At 47.5% G+C, this 24,251-nt stretch overlaps 1 protein-coding gene across 2 annotated transcripts; it reads left to right on the top strand.

Annotated features, from left to right (window-relative positions):
• Nucleotides 1–51: 51 nt before the first annotated feature.
• Nucleotides 52–24,034, top strand: Ccnk (cyclin K). Of its 2 annotated transcripts, XM_052185108.1 has the most exons (13): nucleotides 52–114; nucleotides 288–429; nucleotides 2,922–2,953; nucleotides 7,714–7,960; nucleotides 8,617–8,698; nucleotides 10,222–10,353; nucleotides 14,639–14,744; nucleotides 15,287–15,344; nucleotides 15,976–16,145; nucleotides 16,479–16,747; nucleotides 17,202–17,235; nucleotides 19,971–20,045; nucleotides 22,749–24,034. In XM_052185108.1, the coding sequence occupies exons 4-13, from the start codon at nucleotides 7,764–7,766 to the stop codon at nucleotides 23,372–23,374; spliced, it is 1,749 nt and encodes a 582-aa protein (XP_052041068.1). In that variant the 5' UTR covers nucleotides 52–114; nucleotides 288–429; nucleotides 2,922–2,953; nucleotides 7,714–7,763; the 3' UTR covers nucleotides 23,375–24,034. The 2 variants fall into 2 exon arrangements, with proteins under 2 accessions (XP_052041068.1, XP_052041067.1); XM_052185107.1 differs by lacking the exon at nucleotides 52–114 and having other exon boundaries at nucleotides 177–429.
• The last annotated feature ends 217 nt before the right edge of the window (nucleotides 24,035–24,251 follow it).

Here is a 24,251-nt window from a genome sequence, read left to right as displayed (position 1 = left end):
AACAGGGGCGGAGTCTAATCCGAAGACTCGATTGGTTAGATATCGACCACAATGGAGTTGTGATTGAACGACGGGTGCTCTGGCTCCGCCTCCGGGCCGAAGTTCCGTTAACAGGTTCGGTTGCTCCTGAACTCCCCTTTGCCAAGGGGGCGGGGCGGATAGGAGTGTGTATGCGAGTCTTTCCCCTCCCCCTATAGGCGGCAGTCCACAGGGCCGCAGGGTTGGCGAAGAGGTGAATGTTGACTTTTTTTTTTTTTTAGCTTTACTCTCTTCTAATTGGTTGACAGGCACCTGACTTTCGCCGCCCCTCCAGTCGCTTATTAACGTCTGGAGACGCAGGGTAATGACGTAGTTCCCCGACATTCCACGTCCAAGATGGCTGCCGTCAGGAAGGAGAGACGTCGCTAAGGGTTTTGCCTGAGGCGAGGGGTGAGTATCTAGCTGGCCCCGGGCAGCGCCGCCCACCTTCTGCGCAGCTGGTGGTCCGAGCAGGGTATATTCCTGCTGCCTGGGTTCTGAAGGAGAGTCCGGCTTCCCGGATTCCACCGCCCTCTTCTAATCCCTGATGCACGTTGAAATTAGCAGGCGACGCAGTGTTGGAGGCGAGGAAGCTTCAGGAGAGGGTCCGCTACTCTGGGGTGCGCCACTAATGCCTAGAACTGGAAGCCGACCTCCAAGGGGAAAGTGGTTGCGATTTGGGGAGTTCTTAGCAGGTGATGAAAAGGGTAGGAGGCTTACACGCACATCCCCTGTCTCAGTCTGACCCGGTCATCCACGGCTTGTGGATCGCTCTGTTAATTAGGATTGAGACTTTGGAGAGTGTTCCATGACTCTGGACGATGAAACACAGGTAGGACCAGGAATGAAAAGGGACTTCCTCAGTAAGACTCATTCTTACCCAGACGTCATCCTCTCCTGGGCGATTGGTTTGACTCGGTGTTAGGGGAACTAATCTTTAGTAAGTTGAGAAATACACCTATATGTTAATCTGAAAACTTTTAAACAGTTTAACCTGCATAATGTATATATACTTGGTGGTGTTCTTAGCTTTGGACTACCAGTAAAACGCAGCTTTCCATAAGTGTTTAAATTTTTCCATTCAGTGTTTAAAAATCACTTACTACAGACTGGCTTTTTTTTTTCTTTTTTAAAGACAAGGTCTTCCTACATAACCCTGGCTGGTGTGTAGCTCTCTTTATAAACTAGGCCGCCCTCCAGCTCAAAGATACCCTCTTGCCTCTGCCTCCAGAATGCTGGGCTTAAAATTAAAAAGGCATGTGCCATGAATCTTAGGTAAAAATGGCTTTTTAGGTTCTAAAGACAAACTTAAACTAGTAGTATCTTGATATATGTTGTTTAAAGAATAATTGGGCAGCATCTTGCAATTGTGAGTGCATTACGTTTTTTTATGAGTGGGTCCATTAAAGTGTAGTGATTTCAAGCCCCAACCTAGAACATAATATTCACTTTGTAAACTATATTGCTGAATGAATCATAATAGTTGGATAGTAGCCTTAGTTATGTTGATAAACATTTTGATTAAAATTGTTACTGTCAGCTGGGTGGTAATGGTGGCTCACATCTTTAATTACAACGCTTGGGGGTGGGGGGGAGGCAGATCTGTCTGAATTCAAGGCCGGCCTGGTATACAGATTAGGTTCAGGACAGCCAAGGCTACATGGAGAAACAGTGTCCCAAAAACCTAAAGTGAGAGAGAGAGAAGCTGTTAGTGTTGCCAAAATCCTTATTTGCTAAATAATCAATGGCAAGTCAGTAATTGCCCATAATAAATAAAATTGGTTTTAGGTGTTTCCTTTTTTTGTAGGAACTTTTTAAGCAATAGCTAGTTAGTTTAAATCTAATTCATAGTCTTAAGAGCAGATAAATTGTGGGGCAGTGGTGGTGCATGCCTTTAATCCCATCACTTGTGAGGCAGAGGCAGGTGGATTTCTGAGTTCTAGGACAGCCTGGTCTAGAGAGTGAGTTCCAGGAAAGCCAGGACTACATAGAGAAACCCTGTCTCCAAAAAAAAAAAAAAAAAAAAGCAGATAAATTATATAGCATTTATGTTGCAGAGTAATTTCAATGTAGCATAATTGTTCAGAGCTTTTGAGAAGTACTATAAATACAGTTAATGATGAAGGACTGGGATAGAGACTGATCCACGTCTAGCATGTCTAGCATCTGTTTAAAGTACAGATCAGCTCTCTCTTTGGTGTAAGAACTGATAATGATCAGACTTGAGAAAGAAAAAAGCAAAGTGATACAGATTGCACTTCTTTTGTTAAAGGGTAGAACCAGGGCCAGAGAGATGGCTTGGCAGCTAAGAGTACTTTCTGTTCTTTCAGAGCACATAAGTTTTATTTCTGAACACCTGTGACAGGCATTTCCTGAAAACCTATAATCCCAGGCACAGGGAATCTAGTTCCCACTACTGGCACCTATCCGCATGTGATATACACATAAGTGAAAAAAATCTTTTTAAAAAGACAGCACTGGAGAGGCTCTGAGGATAAAGCACTTTCTATACAAGGACAAAGACCAGAGTTCAGAACCCTAGCACCCATATAGAAAGCTGGGCCTCATGGTGCACCTCTAACTGCAGTGCTGGAAGACAAGTGGATCCTGTTGCATCACTGGCCAGCCAGCCCACCTATCTGACACTGTTCTCCAGGTTCCGTGAGGAACCCTGTCTCAAAAAGTAAGATTGAGCAAGATATGCATCTCTCATCTCTGGCCTCTATATATGCCCACGCAGGAAACTACACCCTCATATGTACAAACACCAGAGTTTATTCCACTATAAATAGAGGGATGCTGAATATAAGTACATTTAGATTTCAGGGTGTTTTGTATCTTAAATAGGATGCAGTTGAATTGATTTGTGTTCATTATATTAACCCAGACTTGTTGATTGGCAGGTTGATGTTGGCCTGAAGAAAGATCTTCAGAGGTAAGCTAAGGGGTTTTGGTCTTGTCCTCATTCTGATTGATATTTGAATCAGGAAAAAAGTATCTAAGAACCATGGCTTTTTCTGCTAGAGTATGCCTCAAAAACTAAGACTGTGTCCTGGGAGCTGGAGAGATGGTTTGGTGGCTGGATGCTCTTCAGAGGACCCAGATTCAAGTCTTAGCACCCATGTGGTGGCTCACACGTGTCTGTAACTCTAATCCCAGCAGATCTGACACCCACTTATGACCTCCAAGGATACCATGCATGCATGCACATGATACACAGACATAGATGCAAACAAAACACCCATACCGCCCCACCCCCAAAAAAGCCTTTCTATGGAATGTAGTGATTAAAAGAAGAAAAAGTGCTTACTTCTCTTAAAGAGGATTCAAGTTTGGTTTCTAGCACCCAAATTCAGGTGGCTCACAACCACCTGTTAACTCCAGCCTCTGGCCTCTACTGGTGCCTGCATACGCCCACACACTGACACATAGTTTAAAATCTTTTTAAAAGAATTGTGCTTCTCAAGTTAATAAATGCACACAGACCATGTAGTAAAAATAAGTAGCATGCTAAGTGACACTGAGATTTTCTTTTTCTTTGCAGTGCTAAAAGTTGAGTCTAGGTCCATGACATACTAGACCAATAAGCTACATCATTTTAGCTCCACAGTTTGTAGAGGCAGAATAGACCCATGCTGGCAAAGTGTAACTTACTAAAGATGGTTAAGTTTACATACTCAGCTGCTATAAGATGAGGACCTGATTTGTTAAAAGTATTCTGCAAAGCCTTGTTGCATTTGCAGACACAAAGTAGTCTAGACTGAGGAAACAGAGTAATTTAGACAGAGTCAGCACTCAGTCTCTTCAGCTCCGTTAACTTGAAATTCTTTGTGAAAAATTCTGAGACTAAGAAAACATATGACACAGTTACTACAAAATTTTGAACTGTGACTGGATCATAGCTTTGTAGCCAACCAACTCTAACTTAAACACCACCCTCTCTCACACATACATAAGTAAACTTGGAAATTAAATTAAAAATATACAAAAAAGTAATGTAAGCGATTTAAAAGAAACAAAAGGCCGGGCAGTAATGGCGCATGCCTTTAATCCCAGCACTTGGGAGGCAGAGGCAGGCAGATTTCTGAATTCAAGACTAGCCAGGTCTACAAAGTGAGTTCCAGGACAGCCAGGGCTACACAGAGAAACCCTGTCTCGAAACAACCAAAAACAAACAAACAAAAGCCAGGTATGTGGTGGTGTACACCTTTAGTCCCGGTACTTGGGAGGCAGAGACAGGTAGATCTCTGAGTTGGAAGCTAGTCTGATCTGCTCTACATAGTGAGTTCCAAGACAACCAGGATTGTGTAGAGAGACCCTAGAAGGAAGAAAAAGAAGAAAGAAAAAATGATGCAAGCTATGGTGGTAGACATTTGTAATCCCAGCACTTGAAGGCTGAAACAGGAGGATTTGAGTGCTGGTCAGCCTGGGCTACAGGTGTGGAGCTGCCCCAAGATCCTCTTTTAGGAGCTTTTCCTTTCCATGTTGATCAATTTCTTTCTCCCTCCCTCTTCCCTCTCCCCCTGTCCCTCTCCCTCCCTCTCTCCTTTCTTTCCTTCTTCCTCTTTCTGTCTCCCCTCCTCCTCCCTCTCTCTCCTCCCATCTTTCCCCCCTCACTCTTTCTTGTTTTCTACTCCCTCTCCTCCCCAACTTTCCTTCCCCTCCCTTCCATTGGCCAGTCTGTGAACTCCTCAAGGCAAACTAAAGGATCAGGGCAGCCCTGTGGCTGTCTTGGGGATGATGACTAGGAGAGGATGTGGCAAGCCTGGGGTGGGCAGCGGGTGCCTGGCAGTGGCGACGTCACTTGGGTGTCTCACTCCTTGATGGTCTCCAGTACTGACTGCTCTTTTCCCTCTGCGTGATGATTCCATTGAAGTGCTTTGATTTGTAAACCACTACACATACGTTCAAGTGTTCCTGGCTACGCAAGGATTCAGTGTAGGGTAAGGACTCCTGGCCCCTAAGTGTTCCTGATTCCCTTCCCAACTTACTGTTTGGTCAGAGAGAGCGCCATGACTACACTCAGACAGGACTAAACACACGGCTGATGGCCTTGTTTGCCATGTTTGTATTTCAACCAAAGTTTAAGTATGTTGCACGGCAATTCCTCTGAAATGTGTGTCCCTGTGATTATAATATAGTAAAAATTCCTTGTTTCTAAGAAAAATAGTAATTCTGTGTGCAGTCCATGTGTTGAGATTTTCCTTGGCAGCTTGATGCAGGCGGCAGCACCTGCCCCAGGTTCACACACCACTATGTTCACTGTGTGCTCTCCTGACGTTTGTTTTCTCACCATATTAACATTTTTAAGGAGCCAAAGTCATGTGTCTTTTATTTTTGCTTTTTTAGTTTTAGTTTTCTTTTGTTGAGACAAGATCTCTCTATGTAGTCCTAGAACTCACTGTGTAGCCCAGGATGGCCTCAAATTCACAGAGTTCTTCACCCCTGCCTCCTGAGTGCTGGCACTAAAGGCGTGAGCCAGCATGCCTGGCCTTCAAATCCTGTGTCTTGTCAAGCACTTCACCTTGTGCTATTTAATTTGCTCTGCCACCACTGCTACTGCTTACTGTGAGCTAGAAATCGGGTCTAAAGGCTGGTGATGCCCGTGGAGGGCAAGGATACAGTGTAGGTATGCAGCTGTGTAGACTCAGTCCTGCACCCATCACACAGTGTAGGCATGCGGCTGTGTAGACTCAGTCCTGCACCCATCACACAGTGTATATCTGCAAGCTCTTAGGAACTCTACATCTGAGCATTTTAAAATAGTTCCTATTTTCTTTCTTTCTTTTTTTCTTTCCTTCCTTCTTTTTTTCTTTCTTTCTTTCTTTCTTTCTTTCTTTCTTTCTTTCTTTCTTTCTTTCTTTCTTTCTTTGTTTGTTTGTTTGTTTCGTTTTTTGGAGACAAGGTTTCTCTGTGTAGCCCTGGCTGTCCTGGAACTCACTTTGTAGACCAGGCTGGCCTTGAATTCAGAAATCTGCCTGCCTCTGCCTCCCAAGTGCTGGGATTAAAGGCATGTGCCACCACTGCCCAGCAGTTCCTTTTTTAAAATAATAGTGCAAATTCAGTGCATACCACTGCATATGGATCTGTTTTATTTATAGATATAACAGGGTGCTCATGTGTTGTTTATACTTTATTTTATAGTCAATCCATGTTTTGAAATTTTATTTTTATTGTATTTGTGTATAAGTGTTTCCCTACATATATGTCTGTGCACATGCATGCTGTGCCCAAAGAGGCCAAAAGAGTGCTCTTGATGCCTGAAACTGGAATTAGGCTCCTGGGAACCACCGTATGAGTGCTGGGACTTGAACCCCAGTCTTCTGGAAGAGCAGCTAATGAGCCATCTCTCAGACCCTGTTTTTCTTTTTAATGTTTGTGAGTTGTCCTTGTAAATGACCCCACCATGAATAATTCTGTGCTTATGTGTGCAAGTTTGGAATGGTGTCTTCAAAGATTCCTAGCAGTGGGATGCTAGGTTTCAAAAAGCAAATACATGTGTTTTTGTTGAATAATGGATCCTCCTCTCTGTGATAGTTGTACCATTTGTACTCAGACAAACGGCTTTGGAGACCACTAGCTTCTCCCAGCCTTGCCAGCAGTAAATTGTTAAATGTGGCTATTTGCCAGGTCAGGAGGTGAGAAGGGTATTTCTATAGAGTGGTTTCTGGAGTTGTCTTGGCTATGTTGCTAAGTCAGCAGTCAGCCCCGCATTAACATGTAAATTATGAACTCAAACCGATGCATTCTGCAGCTGCTTAATTTTTCCTGCTGGGGAAGGATTAGATTCCCTTCAGAACAGTCAGGTGCCAGGGGCAGAATGCTCTGCTCCATCATTTGAGCTTATCCGCAAGAAATGAGACTAGCCCTGAAGAAGGTAGGCCTCTCAACAGGATGGTAGGCCTCTCAACAGGATGGTAGGCCTCTCAACGGACCTCTGGTCTGAGCCTGAAACTGGGTTTTTGCTCACTTGACTGCCTGATTCCACCACCTCGTTCGGAACTCTTCTACCATCAGGGTAGAAATGTTGCTTCCAAGCCACTTTATAAGGCATTAACTTAACAAGGCCCTGGCTAAGCACCTGGCTTCCATTTCCTGTCAGTCCAGGGCTGAGTGGGAGAGAAACAAACAAGATCTAAAGGATGTTGCCTCGTGGACCACGTCCACCTGACTCCCCACAGGCTAAAGATTGGTATAGGTGTGAGTCAAACCATCCTGTGACATTCATAAGCTAAAACAAGTGAAGTAAAAACCGGGCAATCTGACCAGTAGGTGCCAATGGTAGAGACGGGTGATGTGGGAGCGTGACACAACGCGTCCGGCAGTCCAGGTCATCCTGCAGAATGGAATCTAAAGCAGCAGCAGAGACTGCATGGCACTGAGGAAAGGCAGAAAGGAAGTAGCATATACTTAAGCTTCCTCCAAACTTGTGTTTAGTTTTGACCCTGTAGACTTCAGGATGTGGAATGCTGTCCTAAACCTCCGTTAGCTCAGGTTTATCAGTACTGAAGTCAACTAGGGTGTGTATGTATCAAGTGGGCTGTGGAGCAGATTCTCTGAACTCTAAGTAGCAGTCAGTAGCATGCTGGGGGATTAGGGGTCCTGCATCAGCCATGTTCTGTGATTGTGGATGGTTTATAATGAGAATTATTAATGTGTCATCCTTTACAATTTTGCATCTTTTCTTTCTCTTAGAATTACAACATTCCAGAGATCCTTTGAGGAAGAACAAGCTACTTCAATAAATGAAGGAGAACAAAGAAAATTCAAGCCCTTCAGTCACATCAGCAAACCTGGACCACACGAAACCATGTTGGTACTGGGATAAGAAGGACCTGGCGCATACACCCTCACAACTTGAAGGACTCGATCCAGCCACCGAGGCTCGGTACCGCCGAGAGGGGGCTCGCTTCATCTTTGATGTGGGCACACGTTTGGGGTTGTATCCTGAGTCTCTGTGGAATTTGTTGTGAATAAACTCTCCATCACCAAGAATTAGATTAGCTACTGTAGATGAGCATGCAGTCATTTATCAGCATTTGCATGGATCTTAAGAACCTTTGAGATAGGAGCTGTCTAGTTGGCTATTCAGGGATTGACCTGTCTCTGATTTATTATCATTTAAAAGTATTTGTTCAGTCATTGAGCAAATAGCCACCTAGGGAGAAAACCAGCCCTGCTGAGATCATGTCTCAAGCCGAGCTGGGTGGTGGCACCAGCAGCAGCAGGGACTGTGGCGGCGGTGGTGGTGGCTGGTGGTGGCGGTGGTGGCAGCAGCAGTGGCAGCCCCCACACCTTTAATCCCAGCTCTTAGGATACAGAGGCAGGTGGTACTCTGAGTTTAAGGCCAGCCTGGTCTACAAAGCGGGTTCCAGGACAGCCAGGACTACACAGAGAAACCGTTTGTCAGTGGGGAAAACAAAAACAAAAACCACAGCTCAAGTTTGGCAGTGCTCACTCTGACACTAGAATTTAGATACCCTAAGATTCTGTTTACTAGATGGCTGATATTGTTGATGTCTATTTTTATTGCTTTTCTGAATTAGCTAAGAACATATTTGTAGCCATTCCTAGCTAAAACCTTAACCAAAACAACAGACACTATGACACCCTGGCAACTGGAATCATTTATTTTCACCGATTTTATATGTTCCATTCCTTCAAGCAATTCCCAAGATACGTAAGTAAATTTCGACATGCTGCTCTCTCTGCTCACTGGAGATAATTTTCATCTTATTTTCCAGAAAATGCTTGTTTTTATGTTGTACATGCTATACATAAGCAGATTCCATTTTAAATTGTGTTGTTTCTAATTAGCCTTGTTGAAATCTGTTTTTTGTGTGGGTCAATATGGACAGCAGTCTTATTGTACTTCATATAACAGTTACTAGATGGCTGGTTTGTTGATGTCTTTTCTATTGCTTTTCTGAACTAGCTAAGAACATAATTTCTAGCCATCTACATCTAGTTTCTTCTCTTTTCCAGCATAATACTTTAAATAAGTTTAAATAAGGCCATATGAATTGTACAGACAGGGCTATGATACCCAAGGGGAATATTAATTATATCTAGGAAGCAGGCCCTGCAAGGGAGAGAGTGCCAGGAGAAAGCTAAGTTTCCAGTACTCAGGGGCCGAGATGGGCTAGGACAGCAGTCTAAAAAAAATGAAATGCAATGGCCTAAGCAGAAGCAGGGGGAGGGAGGCATGCAGCATAATGACCAGCCAGTCAGGAGCTCCACCCGGCTAGCTAGGAGTACATGCTGTTCTTAGGGAGAACCCCCTACTTCAGTTCCCCGCACCTGGAATTGCAGTTTCAGGAAATATGATTCCCTCTTCTGGCCTGAGGGACACCTGCATGCATGCATTGTGTGTACAGATGTGCAGGCAAAATACTGATACACGTAAGACAAAAGTCACTGTTTTAAAAAGGACCCTAGGCGGACAAACGAGCTGAGTCAGACCTTCATACATGAGTAAGCCTCTAATACCTGTGTTCCTTGATGGCGTCTGAGGTTCTTAAAGGAGACGGTCAGTGTCACCTGTAGCAGAGTGTCTGACATCCTGTGCAATTGGGATTATATGACAAGCATGCTGTGGAGATTTAGAGGGACCCAGAAGGACTCTGGCTTGATCCTTTGTTGCTATAACAGAAAACTTTAGACTAGGTAATGTGTAACAGAAACATAATTCCTCTCCGTCCTGGAAGCTGGGAGTTCCAGGTACTGCTGGATGGAGTGTCTGGTAAGAGCGTACTCTGGGCAGGAAGTGTGCCTTCTAGCTGGGTCCTTAGGTAGAGGTAGGGACATGCAGGCCGCTTTTAGGACAGTAGTCCTACCCTTCTGGGGATTAGTTTCAGTATGTAAATTGGGGAGTAGAGTGGGGTCCACACATTAGATCATGACAGGAAGGACAGCAAGTGTGACTGAGAGATTGAACGTGCTGTTTGCGGAGCAGGAGGAGGACCTTAATCCCAGGACTTCATGCCTTTGGCTCTTTACCTGCAGCCCGAAGACCAGATGTTAACTGCTTTACAGAGCCACTCATTTTTAGGGATGTAACATGTCCCTCAGGCTTTTAGGATATTTCCAAGTATAGGATAGTGAGGATAGGAGACTGAGGCCTGGCTAACTGTAAAGGTCAAAACATTCTGTGTTGTCCCCAGACAATCTCTGCTAACCAATAAAGAGCATTTATTCTTTTAGGTGACAGGAGCTTGTTGTCTCTTTCTGGCTGGGAAAGTAGAGGAAACACCAAAAAAGTGTAAAGATATCATCAAAACGGCTCGTAGTTTATTAAATGATGTCCAGTTTGGCCAGTTTGGAGATGACCCAAAGGTAAGAACTTTAACTTCCTGCCTTCAGATCTTACCACTCAGAGTGCTAGCAAGGGCTCTAGCTACTGTGCCTGCTTGTTCTTCCTAAGTACTTTCTTGCGTTCTTAAGAAAGGCCTTATGGAAAAGCCTCCCTGGCTTTGTAAAGGGAGGTCTTGTGGCCTAGGCTTGCCCACGTACTTCTGATGAGCTGGACAGCACCTGACAGAATGGCAGCACAGTCGTGAATTCAGCAGGCTCCAGTTCTAGCTGGCTTGTTTCTGGCTCAGGAAGCATGCACTGTTGTGTTTGCTTCTGTTTTCATTTTGTATTTGTTTCACGTGAATGCCTGTAGAGGTCAGAAGACAACTTGAGAGAGTTGGTTCTTTCCATCCATACTAGAATACTGGGATTTAAACCCAAGCAGTCAAGCTTAGAAGCAGGAACCTTAACCTACTAAGACATCTGACCACCCTGTGTCTTTGCTTCTTAAGAATCTGGAAAGGCCCGGGTGGTGGTGGTACACGTCTGTAATCCCAGCACTCTGGGACGCAGAGGCAGGCGGATTTTGAGGCCAGCCTGGTCTACAGAGTGAGTTCCAGGACAGCCAGGGCTACACAGAGAAACCCTGTCTCGGAAAAAAAAACCAAATAAAAAAAAAAAACAACAAAGAATCTGGGAGGAACCATGTTTGTGACAGTTTTAGTTCTTTACAGACTGGTATTAGTCAAGCTCTTGGTCTTGTCCTCTCCTAGCCCTGCCAGTGTCAGCGAATGATGTTGCTTAACTATACATATTGAGTGACAGTGCCACTTCCGGGAAAGTGGCAGTTTTCCTCTATCTCCACCCCCACTTCGTGCCCTGTCTAACCCTCACAGCACTTGCTACTCACCTTCACAGCATTGCCGTTACTTAGAATTACTTTCTCCCCAAAGTGTTTTGTTTTTGTTTTTTTAATTAGAACCAGGGTCTAGCCGTGCATGATCTTAAGTTCTGAGCTTCCGGCTTCAGCCTGCCTGCTAGGTGCTGGAATTAAAGGCATGGACCACAATGGCCAGCTAAAGGTTTTATTAGGGTTTTTTTTTTTTTTTTTTTTTGGATTTGTTTTTTTTTCCGAGACAGGGTTGCTCTGTATAGCCCTGGCTGTCCTGGAACTCATTCTGTAGACCAGGCTGGCCTCCAACTCGGAGATCGCCTGCCTCTGCCTCCCAGAGTGCTTGGATTACAGGCGTGCGCCACCACTGCCCGGCTGATTTTACTGTTTTTTTGTTTTGGTTTGGTTTGGTTTTTTTTTTTTTTTTTTTTTTTTTATCAATTTTAGCCTCCAGCCAAATCAAGAGAATGTACCAAGAGTTATCGTGTGCTTTTCTCACAGTGTACAGCTTCTCCTACTGTCAGCATTGACAGAGTGGGGCTTTGGTAGAGTTGACACATCCTCACTACTCAACCCAGTACTCAAGGCTCAAGCATTGGTTCTATACAAACATGATAGATATCCATTATCATCATATGATACTATATACTAGCTTGGTCCTGAAAACCCTCTGTGCTGTGCTGGTTTGGCCTGATGTCCCTTGTAATGGCCAACAACTACTGACTCTACTGTTGCTCCAATTTTCCATAATGACAGAGTAGGAGCCATATAAGGTGCCATTTTAGATTGTTTTCTTTCACTTAGGACTTTGAGTTGAATTTTTTTGTTCATGACATAGATTTTTTTTCCACATAATCATGCAGATAACCTTTTCCCTTCCAAAGCTTTAGTATGAGTATCCAGGCAGTGACTATGTCTGTCTGATCAAAGACATTCATGATACTTGTTGAATAAAGAGCAAATTATTATTATAGGAGAAACTCAAAATCCTAGTTCAAGGTTGGCGTCTTGATGCTTGACACCGTTCATGTTCTGGGTAGGGTGAGGGGCAGGCGTGCGCCACACTGCATATGGAGGCCAGTTATAGTCAGGCTTCTTGGCCTTGATGGCAAGCACCCTCACCTACTGGGCTATCTCATAACAAGTGTCTTCTCTATTCCCAAAGGAATAAAGGTCCAGAATACTCATCTGCATATTGTGGTTATGACTAACACTAATGCTTGTAAGGGTTGTCACTGTGGGTCATTCTGACCTTGAATTTAATTATATATATATATTACCTTGTTTATAAACATTTGAACCTAATTGAAACTTGGATTAATAAGAATCAGAAATGCAATTTTACTTTTTAAAGAATGTGCCCATGGATATCTGGTTTCTACGGAATGAGATTTTATGTCCTTGATTTGACCAGCCATGCTGGTCCTCTGCTTCAGCCAAGCCTTGGCCATCCTTGTAACTAAGATGGGTAAGGAGAAAAGTTCATGAGCAGCAGCTAGTGTGTGCTGTCCTGGGGTCGTAGAGAGGAGCACCCCTTTACTCTCAGCACCATAAATAGGAAAGGCCCGAGTGAGCAGTGCTGCCTCTCCGTGTCTGCCACATAGTCTTCCAGAAGTGACATGGGAGCTAAGAGGCAGAGGGAAACCCCTGGATCAGAAGATGTCCTGGAAGACATTGCCCTGGGCGGAACTGAAGCAATTGTTTTGGCAGTGTCAGTATTCAGGAAAAATGACAGGGTGAGCAGGAGACTCTGCACCAGCTCTGTTTGCTTTTCCCAGCAGCACTGACTTTCTATACTCAGTAGGGTGCTTGTTTCAACCTTTAGCTTAAGCACTATACTTAAAACACTTCGCAAAACAGGGTGTTGTCTTTGCTGTAGTAGACTTTACAGTGGACTGGCGGGCTAGATTTTAATCCCCAAATCATTTACCTAATCCTGAGCTGTGGCACATGCTGTAAAAGATCCTTTGAAGATGCTGTGAGAACAATCTACCCAGAGGCACAGACAAACAGAAGCTGAGGGAAGCTTCCCAAAAGAATGGTGTTTGCAGGGAGACCTGTAATTACCTCATTGACTGAGTATCTGAAACACACAGGAGAGTGGACCTGGGCTCTGTTAGATTAAAGGACCCCGGCCTGGAAGCCATACTTGGTAAAGATGATTTCTACATTTAGAGGCAGTGCTGATGCCACTGGTAATAGCCATTGATGATATTAATAAGCAAGAAAAGGCAGTCTTACTACAGTGTATAAGTTCCTAAAATATTAAGAACCTTGCATGAGAAAACCCTGAGAGACTGGGTAGAAGATGGCAGATTTGCCATGTGACAGAGAATGCTACAAAGCAAACAGTCTTCTCATTCTGACAGAATGCTCCAGGTGAGAAGCACATGCCTGTCTTCTCCCAGAGTCCCTGTATTTGTGGGAGTTAGTGATGGGAAGTTTTCAGACCTTTCAAAGCCCTTACATTTGCCAGCCAGGCTTCCTCTCACGGCACCTGCAAGTGCCAGGAGTCATGGGCTGTCTGACGGTCGACTTCAGGAAGGGCCTGTGTAGGGACACTGCGTAGAGCGTGAGGAGTGGAGATTGCACAGCAGCACCCAGAACGGTTCAAAGCTGAAACCATCTCAGCAGAATGCTCGTTCCCAGCAGATTCTGTAAAGTTAGGAGAGGCTCCAGGACCTGTCCCTCGGGCAGTGATGCAGCAGGAGAGAGCTTGGGGAACAGAGAAAGAGTTAGGGTGGCATTTCAGGGGAAAGCCTGTGTGCACAGAGCATCTCCTGAGCTGTGAGGCCACCTGTTTCCTCTCTTGTGTTGGCAGCCAGTGGAAAGCCCTGGGGGGTTGCATTTTTTAATGCTCTATGGTGGAGCTGGCAGAGGATCACACCTACAATGGGAGGTTGACAGAGGTTACCGGTTGAGACCAGCCTAGCTACAAAGTGAGTTCCAGGTCAGCCTGAGCTGGAGTGAGACCTGAGACCCTGCCTCAAAAATTCCAAATAAAAGTGGAACCCCTGAGAAAGCTCAGTGGATAACGGTGCTTATTGTGTAAGTCTAGGGACCCCAAAACCTATAAAGATGGGTACACAGAACTAGAGCCTCACACTTGTTCTCTGATCTCCAAACATCACTCGAAGACATGCTCACATCATGTATGCGCATACATATGCTCGGTAAATCTACAGGTCTGGGATCAAGGGCACCTGTGTATTTGCCATAACAATGCCTCTAAAAGAGTTTGCTGCTTGCCTTTTTTTTTTTTTTAAAGGTTGTCTCTGACTAGTTTGTGTCCCTGGGTGTTTTAGATTCCTGTAGCAGACTAACAGACTGAATGGAGGTGGGGGGAGCGAAGGACATCTGCTGAAGTAGAACTAAGGGTAGGCAGCGAAAGAGACCTGTGGGCTGACCAGTTCTCCCAACACTTGCTGTTCACAGGAGGAAGTCATGGTTCTGGAGAGGATCTTACTGCAGACCATAAAGTTTGACTTACAAGTAGAGCATCCTTACCAGTTCCTACTCAGATACGCCAAGCAGCTCAAAGGTAGAAGGCGGGGCAGGGGCAGGGTGGGCGTGACGGTGTTGGTTGTAGTGCTAGGGATGGAAGAACCCAGGACTTTCCTCTTTGTGGAGCACGTCCCAGTTGTTCCAGAAAAACTCTTCATAGTCTCTTCACGTGGCAGTGCTTGGATTATGTGTCTCAAAAGAGGACAACAGAATTCTGTGTATCATTGTGTTCCAGGCCCGGGCTCACGCCAACAGCGCAGCATTGGCGCTGTTAATGCTTTTCCTTTATGCAGAAGCAGGTTCTGTCATCCTGTTGCCAAGCGATAGGAGACAGGGAAATGAGTCAGGGTTTTAAATAGACTAATAAAATTAGCCTTGGTACCATGTCCCATAAATGGTGGTTCAGTGTGGGTCACGTGAAGAGCGTCAGGAGGCAGGATGTGAGCGCCTGCATGGCATTTGCTGACTCTGGGCTGTGCAGACACACAATAGATTTTTGGTAACTATTTGTCACTTCTTGGAACTATTTTTTCCACTATTTCCATTAATTTGCCCTCTCCCCCACCCCCCCATTTCTAGGAGATAAAAACAAAATTCAGAAGTTGGTTCAAATGGCATGGACATTTGTAAATGACAGGTATGTCAGGTGATGCTTGAATTGCTGTTTTAAATGGCTCGAGTGTACTGACCATTTAGTCTAAACCTGCCATCTCTAAGTAGAAGAAACTGATGTGCCCAGAGCTGACTCCAGGTCATCGACTTCCCCACATGGGTTTCTCTCACCTCTTGTTTCATGTGGTGTGAGGGGAAATGAAGATTGTAATGAGTGGATGCTGGACAGCTCAGGGCCTTTGTTTGTTGTGATGATGTCCTTAGTGAGCAGTGACTGGAGCTGCTCACAGCTGCACTTGGGCTGCAGAGAAGCTTCTGCAGTCTGACGTAGACTGCTTGAGCAACCGTGTGGGTTGGGTTCACCTGCAGACAGCGCTGCCTGGGGTCTCAGCAGCTAGAAAGGGGATGCAGCCCGCTCCCGCCTGTCACACTGGGCAGCAGCTTCTGAAATGTGCAGCCATGGCAGGAACCATGGCCCACAGCAGCTCACCCGGGCACTTCAAAACTTCCTTTATTAATATGGAATACATTTGGTTCCTGTAGATAATTAAGTAATTAAGTGAACTGACTAGTTGCTAAATACGACATCTAATTTCTGTGTTGTTTTGGTCATGGTTGTTAGCTATCACAATGCAAACTGTCATTTTCTTTCCCAGTCTCTGCACCACTCTGTCACTGCAGTGGGAGCCAGAGATCATAGCTGTTGCAGTAATGTATCTTGCGGGACGTTTGTGCAAATTTGAAATACAAGAGTGGACCTCCAAACCTATGTACAGGAGATGGTGGGAGCAGTTTGTTCAGGATGTTCCTGTTGACGTTCTGGAAGGTACCGTCCTTTAGGAATGTTGGTATTTAGTTGATTCTCCCTGGGAAAGTCTTAAGAGTAGACCTTCCCAGACCAGTCGCTGTCCTGATTTTCAGTAGCACCTTTATGTTATCTAATATGATTTTCCTTTGTTTGCACATGGAACTTGGTAAACTAAAAATAGAGCCCTGTTTTATACACAGCAAAATGGAGTGAATGTTCAAAATGTTAAAAGTTCAAAATGCAATTGCTGCCTATTAGTTCTTGTAAGAATCAGAGGTGGTTATTTTCTTCACTAGGTAAAATTCGGTTAAAAATGTGATTTGTGGTAAATGTAATGTTGCTGTCATTTAGACATCTGCCACCAAATCCTGGACCTTTACTCACAAGGGAAACAACAGATGCCTCATCACACCCCTCATCAGCTGCAGCAGCCCCCATCTCTTCAGCCTACACCACAAGTGCCCCAGGGGCCGCAGTCACAACCATCTCAAGGCTCTGAAGCAGCCCAGCCTCAGCAGAAGGATGCACAGCAGTCAGCCCAGCAGCAACAGCAGCAAGCACAACAGCCCAAGAAACCATCCCCTCAGCCCAGTCCTCCCCGACAGACCAAGCGCGCCGTGGTGAGTGGGCTGGCAGGTGGCAGCGTTGTACTCTAATCTAGCACCAGGTTTAAGGGATTCTATGGACGCCCACAGTAAGAGGTGAACCCACCCAAGTTTAGTCAGACTGTGCATCCAGGAGCCGGGAAACTAGCTAGGAGGACACTACCCTTCTGCTGCACCTCTCCGCCTCTCTTACCACAGTGGCCTCTGAACCCTGTTGGGACCTGGTCTTGTGTGTGGCCCGGGAGTACTGGTAAAGATGGTGGTGGAGTGGTTTGAGCAGGGGAGGAACCATTTGTTCCAGAGCTCCCACCTTAAAGCTACCAGGCTTCACATGCACCGAGGGCCTGAAGGCTCTGGGGGAGGGGGGCGGGGAGCAGAAGTGACCTCCGAGGAGCGGTGGTGTGCCTTGTTATCGGATGCCATGCTCTGCCCTGTCACTGTCTCACAGCTGTGCTTTCTTTTGTAACAGGTGGTTTCTCCCAAGGAAGAGAACAAAGCCCCAGGTAAGCGGTTTTCAATTTCACCTGTCTCTGCGAACTTTCAGACACAGATGAGCCTTAACTTTAGAACCCACCACTACCTTTTGTCTGCCAGCAAGGCTGCTGTTGTCTCTGTTCCTCACCAGACTGTGTATTTTTAGATTGTATTTTGACAAAAGGTGTCACTAAGTGGAGACATTGCTGGCAGTAAAAAGATGTGCTTAGAAATACCTGTGCCCGTATAGTCATGAGGGAGTGACTCTTGCAAGGCTGTTTAACATGAGATGAAGGAAGTCCATCCTAGAAGACAGTCAAGGGCCAGAGACCCGCTCTCTCGCCTGGGGGCATCCAGAGGTCATAGCTTGCTGCCTCACACTTAAGAAAGCCAAAGCCGCCCAGGCGGTGATGGCGCACGCCTGTAATCCCAGCGCTTGGGAGGCAGAGGCAGAGGCAGGCGGATTATTGAGTTGGAGGCCAACCTGGTCTACAGAGTGAGTTCCAGGACAGCCAGGGCTACACAGAGAAGCCCTGTCTGAAACCAAAAAAAAAAAAAGAAAGCCAAAGCACTTTTTTATGTTGGTGGGTTTTGTTTTTTCACAAGTTACTTAATATGCTCTAATACTGGGAATAAGCAGGAAATGGAATTTGAAGGACTCCAGAACAGGAAATGAGTCAGCCGCCTGAGCTCTGGAGAGTCACAGCGCATCTTCACTTGTTTCTGTTGCTTATTTGATGGTCCTGCTGAATTATTCATAAAACTGTTGTGAGATCTTCAACAGTTAATGATATATTTTTCTTAGCCTCTCTGGGAGAATGATGAGTTCAGTACGGATGAATGAACTTTGGCTTCAGTAACAGGCATTGAGTAGATAAGAAACAGTGTGGGCTGCGATCCTTGTCACATGGGGTTTGTAGTCAGGATGAGCAGAGGTGGTTCTGTGATACGGAAGCTGCCCCACGGTGACCTTGATGGAAGGACTGCCACTGAGCAGCCAGAGAGCACTGAGTGGGACGATACGGGGTGCAAAGAGCTGAGAGAGGGGGCCAGGCAGTGGTGTCTCATCAGTGCGCAAAGAATGCCCTCTCACAGAGGGTTCAAGGTATGCGTTTGCAGCCCTCGGGTGGGTCAGAGACCAGGGCACGTGGGAAATCAGACTGTGTATGATTGCTGGCAGCTGGTGATGGCTTCCGTGCAGGAGAATGGCAAGATTGGCTTATTTGCAGTCAGGTTCCCCACAGTAGAATAAGGAATGGGATGAATGGTTAGGGTGGAAAGGTCCTGGACACACCTTGGCAGTCGCCATCAGGCCAGACAACGGAGATCTGGGATACACTGTCGACTCCCCATGCTATACAGCTTGTCACAACTGCCACTGAGGCCAGGCCAGCCCTTGGGCTGTCATCCTAGGGCCTGTCCAATCCCAAAATCACCAGATGCTCAAGGCCTTCCTTGGTTACTTCTGCTTTTGCTTTTTGTTGTTTTGTTTTGAGACAGGTTCTCACTAGGTAGCCCTACCTGGCCTGGAATTCACTATGTAGACCAGGCTAGCCTAGATCTCACAGAAGTCCACTTGCCTCTGCCACCCAAGTTCAGTAAGAGAGAACATAGTTATGCATAGGATTTTATCTTAAGTACATTTTGAAATAGCGTTGGTATATGGTGTTAAATGAGATAGTATAGCCCGTACATTTTCACCTGGCAGCTAGAAAGATGTGTGGCTTTCACACAGCTGTGTGGCAACTGTGGAGACAGCTTTAGTTGTCCTGGCTGTGGGAAAAGGAAGGTGGGAGTGATGCTACTTAACAGAGTTGAGAAGATGAGATCAAGAAAGACACTGACTTGAGGGTCCAGGGGAGGAGCAGTGTGTAGTTGGGGCTGTGGTTCTAGAGGAGAGCTGGGGCCCGGGAGTTTAGTTATTTGTGCAAGCTGAGCCTGTTATCCCAGCCCTCTGGAGGGCCCTGAGCTCAAGGCCATCCTGCAGCTGCATAGTGATACCGTGTGTCTAAAGCCAAGGAAAGAGTACACCTGTACCACAGAGGGTCCCTGGGCTGAGGAAGGGGAGGACAGGGTGAAGGGCTCTCTGGGCCTGTATCCAGCCAGTGTTGGAGACGTGTGAAAGCGGTCAGCAGTGTGGGAAAGAAAGCAGAAGGGCCGGAGACAAGCTGCTCAGTAGTTCCAGGACAGATGCCCCACGGAAACAGACGGGGTGGAGCTCACCATCAGCCATGAGCTTCCTGCTTGCTTAAGGTCTGGTGACCTGGCACTTCCTGTGAGAATGGAGGCCAGCCCAGCATCTGCCTAAGGCTGGGCCGCTGCCTGCACCTGGACTGGTGCTGCCCAACCTCTGCTCCCCTCTGCTCCCCTGCATGCAGATCACCCCGTCACAGTTAATGCACTGCTGGAAATCAACACTTGAGAGTGAGAAAGTAGACTTAAGGATTGTCTTGTAAGCACCAGGGGGCTGGTGACGTGATACTGCAGTGCTGGCCTTGTCTACATTCTGAGCCCCACTGCTCATCCAAATTGTTGAAGGACTTGTGACAGAGTGGCCGTGTGTTAACCTTGTGTGTTGAGGTGTCTGAGCTGTGCTGTAACTCTTACCAGGATTAGAGCGACTGTGGTGGCTCTGCTGTTCCTGTGGTGGCTCTGTTGCTCCTGAAGTGCCTTGCTCATGTCTGCTTTTTCTCCAAAGAACTTTGCTGTCTGGTTTAGTTATTTGAGAAGGTATAAGTGACTGTGTAATCCCCTTTCCTTTTAGAACCACCACCACCACCTAAAATTCCCAAACTTGAGGCTCCTCACCCACCATTGCCTCCAGCACACCCGCCTCCAGGTATGTGCCTGCTGACACTGTTGCCCACGGCCTTTGGGACCGTCTACTGGTGATGACAGGGGTTCTAGAGTAGCTGTCTGCAAGGACCCTTTCAAACTGCTAGTTTCACAAACTAGGTATGCATAAATGGGGTAAACTTGCTGAGTCAGCACACCCTGACCAGCTCCATCCAGAAATATTGAATTGCATGAGGTAAATGAACTTCAGAGAAATGCTTATCCAGCCCTGAACAGGGTTGCTCTTAGGCCGCAGTCTCTCACCTGCTTCCTGTTGGCAGGGTGTCTGTCTTCCTGGGTGTGTTATGACGAATGAGCAATTGTTCAGTTGCTGGAGAGTAATTAAAGTGCACAGAGTTCTCAGCAGTACACTGAGACTGGGAGACAGCCCAGACAGCTTTCTTTCCTGTCTTCCTCCTCAGACACTGGCTCAAGAGAGCTGGTGTGTTCGGGGCCTGCACCTCTGACAGACAGGTGCTTGGTGTGCATGACTAGTTAGTCCCAGCTCTGGAGTGCATTTCTGTAGTGCATTTCTGTAGCACACAGCTGCTGAGTAGCTTCCTCTGTCCACATACAGTCACAGAAGCTTGAGTTCTGTGAGGATAGAGGTCATGTGTTCTACGTGGAGTACAATCCCAAGTCCGCAGTTTAAAAGGCACAGCATCTCAGTGGGTGGTCCATGGTGCTGTGCCACGGTGAGCCCTAGGAAGTCAGCAAGTTGTTCCTGCCTGTGCTCAAGGCAAGACAGGTACCTCAGGTTTTGTCCCTACCCTGCAGACACAAGTTTTCCTGCTCAGTTGGAGAATTCCTGCAGAACAGCCCAGGACATAGGCAGTACCTGGGAGCCAGATCTGCTCCAGGAGGCCTGGGGTGAGAAGGGGTTGCCTGGCAACCTTTGTTCTTCTGTAGGGGATGTGGCAGCAAAGAGATGAGTGAACTGGGCTGTGGGTACTCCCTCAGACAGGGTCCCTGGGATTCTGTGGGAGCTGTCTGTAAGATTAGAGGATTCGTCCGTGGTAGACAGAAGCAGAGCGCTGTGACTGAAAGAAACACTAAAATCAACAGTTGGGCTCAGGGGACACTGGGGGCCTTATGTGGCAGCAGCACACAGAGGTGAGACACCTGCCCCAGCACAGCACAAGGCAAATACTCTGGGGACTGGATGGGCAGAGCTAAGGACTATGGTACTGGGGGGCGGGGGCGGGGGTGGGGGGCGGGTTGGCTGGTTGGTTGTTTTTCAGTTTGGGGTTTTTGTTTTCTTGAAATAGGGTTTTCTGTGTAGCCTAGGCTAGTCTCCGGTCATCCTCCTTTGTCAGTTTCTCAGATTCTTGGCATCTGACCCAGGAGCCATTTTCTTAAAGCTGGATAAGCATATTCACAAGCCAGGGGGTCGTGGGGTGACACGGGAGTAATCGAAGGTTCTGCTTTGATGACACATCTCACTCAGCTCTGGAACCAGCGGGCACTTGTCTGCCCCAGACTTGAAGCATATTCTTTGCAGGTGCATCTGGCCATCTGTGGGGGAGGAGCGTGGCTGCAGATGAGCCAGCCCAGTCGAGGCCCTCTGGCACAGCTGCTGCCGTCCACTTAGTGAGAACAGGCTCCCCAGGCGCCAGTTCTAGGCCCTGTGAAAAGCAATGGTGTGGCTGCTCCCCAGTGCTCGGGCAGGTGCCTTCCCTATCCCATGCCCACCTGCCCACTTAGGACCCAGCCTTTCTCACAGGGCTCCCTGAGGGGCTAGCAGTGCTCTTCACTGCCTCACTTCCCCTTGAGAGGCGTCTGCAGCCGGCAGGTTTGCGGCAGTGACTGGTGTTCCTTCAGAACAGCCTTGTGAAGGGACACTATTTCATGTGTAAGGTGCTTTGCTTGCTTGTGTGTCTGTGCAACACATGCCTGGTTCCACAGAGGTTGGAAGAGGCCATTGGGTTCCCTGGAACTGCAGGTAAACAGTTGTGAGCTCCTGTGTAGGTGATGGGAACTGGAGCCTCTGCAAGAGCGACGAGTGCTCCAAACTCCTACGCCATTTCTCCAGCCCAGGACAGTTTTTGAGTGCATGCGTGATAGTGATTAGGCGTGGGGGGTTCATGACCCGGGGACCACAAGCCAAAGCCTACAGTGAGGTTTGGGGGAGTCAAACCTATAGTTAGGAGCCATGGGCAGGTGTGTGTCTATTGTGGGCATAGGTGTCAGGAGTGCTGCTCTTTCCTTGCGTCTGAAATGACAGTGGGCTGGATCTCTCTCCTTTTAGTCAAAGAGACCGAAAGGCCACTTTTGTGGAGTGCTGGTTTCTGTTTGACTTTGATGTCATCTCTGTCATTTGACAGGCTCGAGCTTTGGGAGTGGAGACTGGTCAAAAGCCCCACCTGTTTGCGCTAGGAGAGGTGAACTGGGCTGAGCCTGTTTCTGCTTTGTGTACCTAGTAGTTGGGGAGAGGACCCAGCGTCACGGGACAGAATAGAAGGCCTATCGGAAGGGTCACAAGCAGGGACAAATGGCCTCTAGGCTCACTGGGCCACAGAAGGAGTAGCCATTTCTTGCTCTCCTGTAACATGACCCTGGGAGGTGGCAGTGGCCCATCAATTAGGCTGCCAGGAGTACCTAAAAGCCGCTTGGTCCTCTTGGCACCAGGCTTCCTTCTGCCCAACAGTTGGGCCAGCAGCGTACCACCCATCCCATCCGGCTGAGCACTGTCATCTTTCTTCTACAGACCGGAAGCCTCCCCTTGCTCCTGCCTTAGGGGAGGCTGAAGCAACTGGTCCTGTGGAAACAAGTGACCTCCCCAAAGTCCAGATTCCTCCTCCAGCCCACCCGGCCCCTGTGCACCAGCCCCCACCATTGCCGCATCGGCCTCCACCCCCACCACCCTCCAGCTACATGACCGGGATGTCTACCACCAGCTCCTACATGTCAGGAGAGGGCTACCAGAGCCTGCAGTCCATGATGAAGACAGAGGGGCCCTCCTACGGCGCCCTGCCCCCAGCCTACGGCCCTCCTGCCCACCTGACCTACCACCCCCATGTCTACCCCCCCAACCCACCTCCACCTCCTGTCCCTCCACCCCCAGCCTCCTTCCCCCCACCCACCATTCCTCCCCCTACCCCAGGCTACCCTCCTCCTCCCCCTACCTACAACCCCAATTTCCCACCCCCACCCCCACGCCTGCCCCCAACTCATGCAGTCCCTCCCCACCCTCCTCCAGGCTTGGGTTTGCCACCAGCCAGCTATCCCCCTCCAGCTGTCCCCCCTGGGGGACAGCCCCCTGTTCCCCCACCCATCCCCCCACCTGGCATGCCACCTGTTGGGGGGCTAGGGCGGGCAGCCTGGATGAGATAACACAATGCCTCCTATACCCCCTTTTGTTTTCTTTTAAGAATTGTTTTCCAACCAACTTGAAGAGTAGACTGAGGGGCGAGGCCGCCTTGTATAGGCTAGACAGCTGCAGTGTGGGAGGGCTGGGCCCTGGCATGAGCTGTGTGCCCTCCTGGGCAGTGCCCGTTGAGGTGCGACCACATCCAGTCCCCGCTGCCGTCCGTGTCCTGCACTGGGTTACTTTATACTAGTGAAGATGTTAAGTAGCCACATTGGCTCAGTTAATAGCTTCAGTAAGGAGTGACTAACCCTCTAGAAATCAGTGCCTAATTTTCCTGAGAACTAACTTTTGGTATCCATGTCCTCCTGTCTGCAGTCCAGCTGTTGTCCTTCCATTCTGTGGCTTCTCTCTGTGACCCCTAGTAGGTGAGGTGAGACCCCCACTTAGCTTGTAACTCTGTCCTCTATTGTCATCTGGGGGGCTACCTTACCGGGTGGCTGTCTCCTTCCCTCCAGGGAGAAAGGAGGTGTGTACTTGGAAAATATTGTATGTTTACATCTCTTTGCAAAGTCTTGTACATAGATATTTTTTAAGCGTGAATGTAACAACATACTGTGAATTCCATCTTGGTTACAAATGAGAATCTTCAGTCAGTTACCCAAATAAAACCAGTTCTGAAACTCCGTTTGCGTGTGACCTGAGTAACACCACTCTGCCTCAGTCGTCTGTCCGTGGCCCATGCCTCCCTCCTTTGGAGGACCCGCTGTTCTGGGCTACGTGAGCTTCTGTAGGATCAGGCTCGGAAACCCGCCTGTTCTGCTCCCAAGACGAACCATGAGTGGTCTTCACTATCCCGCATGGGGCCAGCAGCCCGCCCAACCAGCCGTCAGCTCACAACAG

Source organism: Apodemus sylvaticus, chromosome 6 (genome assembly GCF_947179515.1).
Source record: "Apodemus sylvaticus chromosome 6, mApoSyl1.1, whole genome shotgun sequence".
Lineage (NCBI taxonomy): Eukaryota > Metazoa > Chordata > Mammalia > Rodentia > Muridae > Apodemus > Apodemus sylvaticus.
This window is presented reverse-complemented; position numbering and strand designations above follow the sequence as displayed.

Coding starts and splice junctions, on each gene's coding strand:
- Ccnk (XM_052185108.1), top strand. CDS start 7,764: ATGAAGGAGAACAAAGAAAATTCAAGCCCTTCAGTCACATCAGCAAAC. Junction 16,146..16,478: donor TCCTGTTGACGTTCTGGAAG/GTACCGTCCTTT, acceptor GCTGTCATTTAG/ACATCTGCCACCAAATCCTG. Junction 16,748..17,201: donor GACAGACCAAGCGCGCCGTG/GTGAGTGGGCTG, acceptor CTTTTGTAACAG/GTGGTTTCTCCCAAGGAAGA.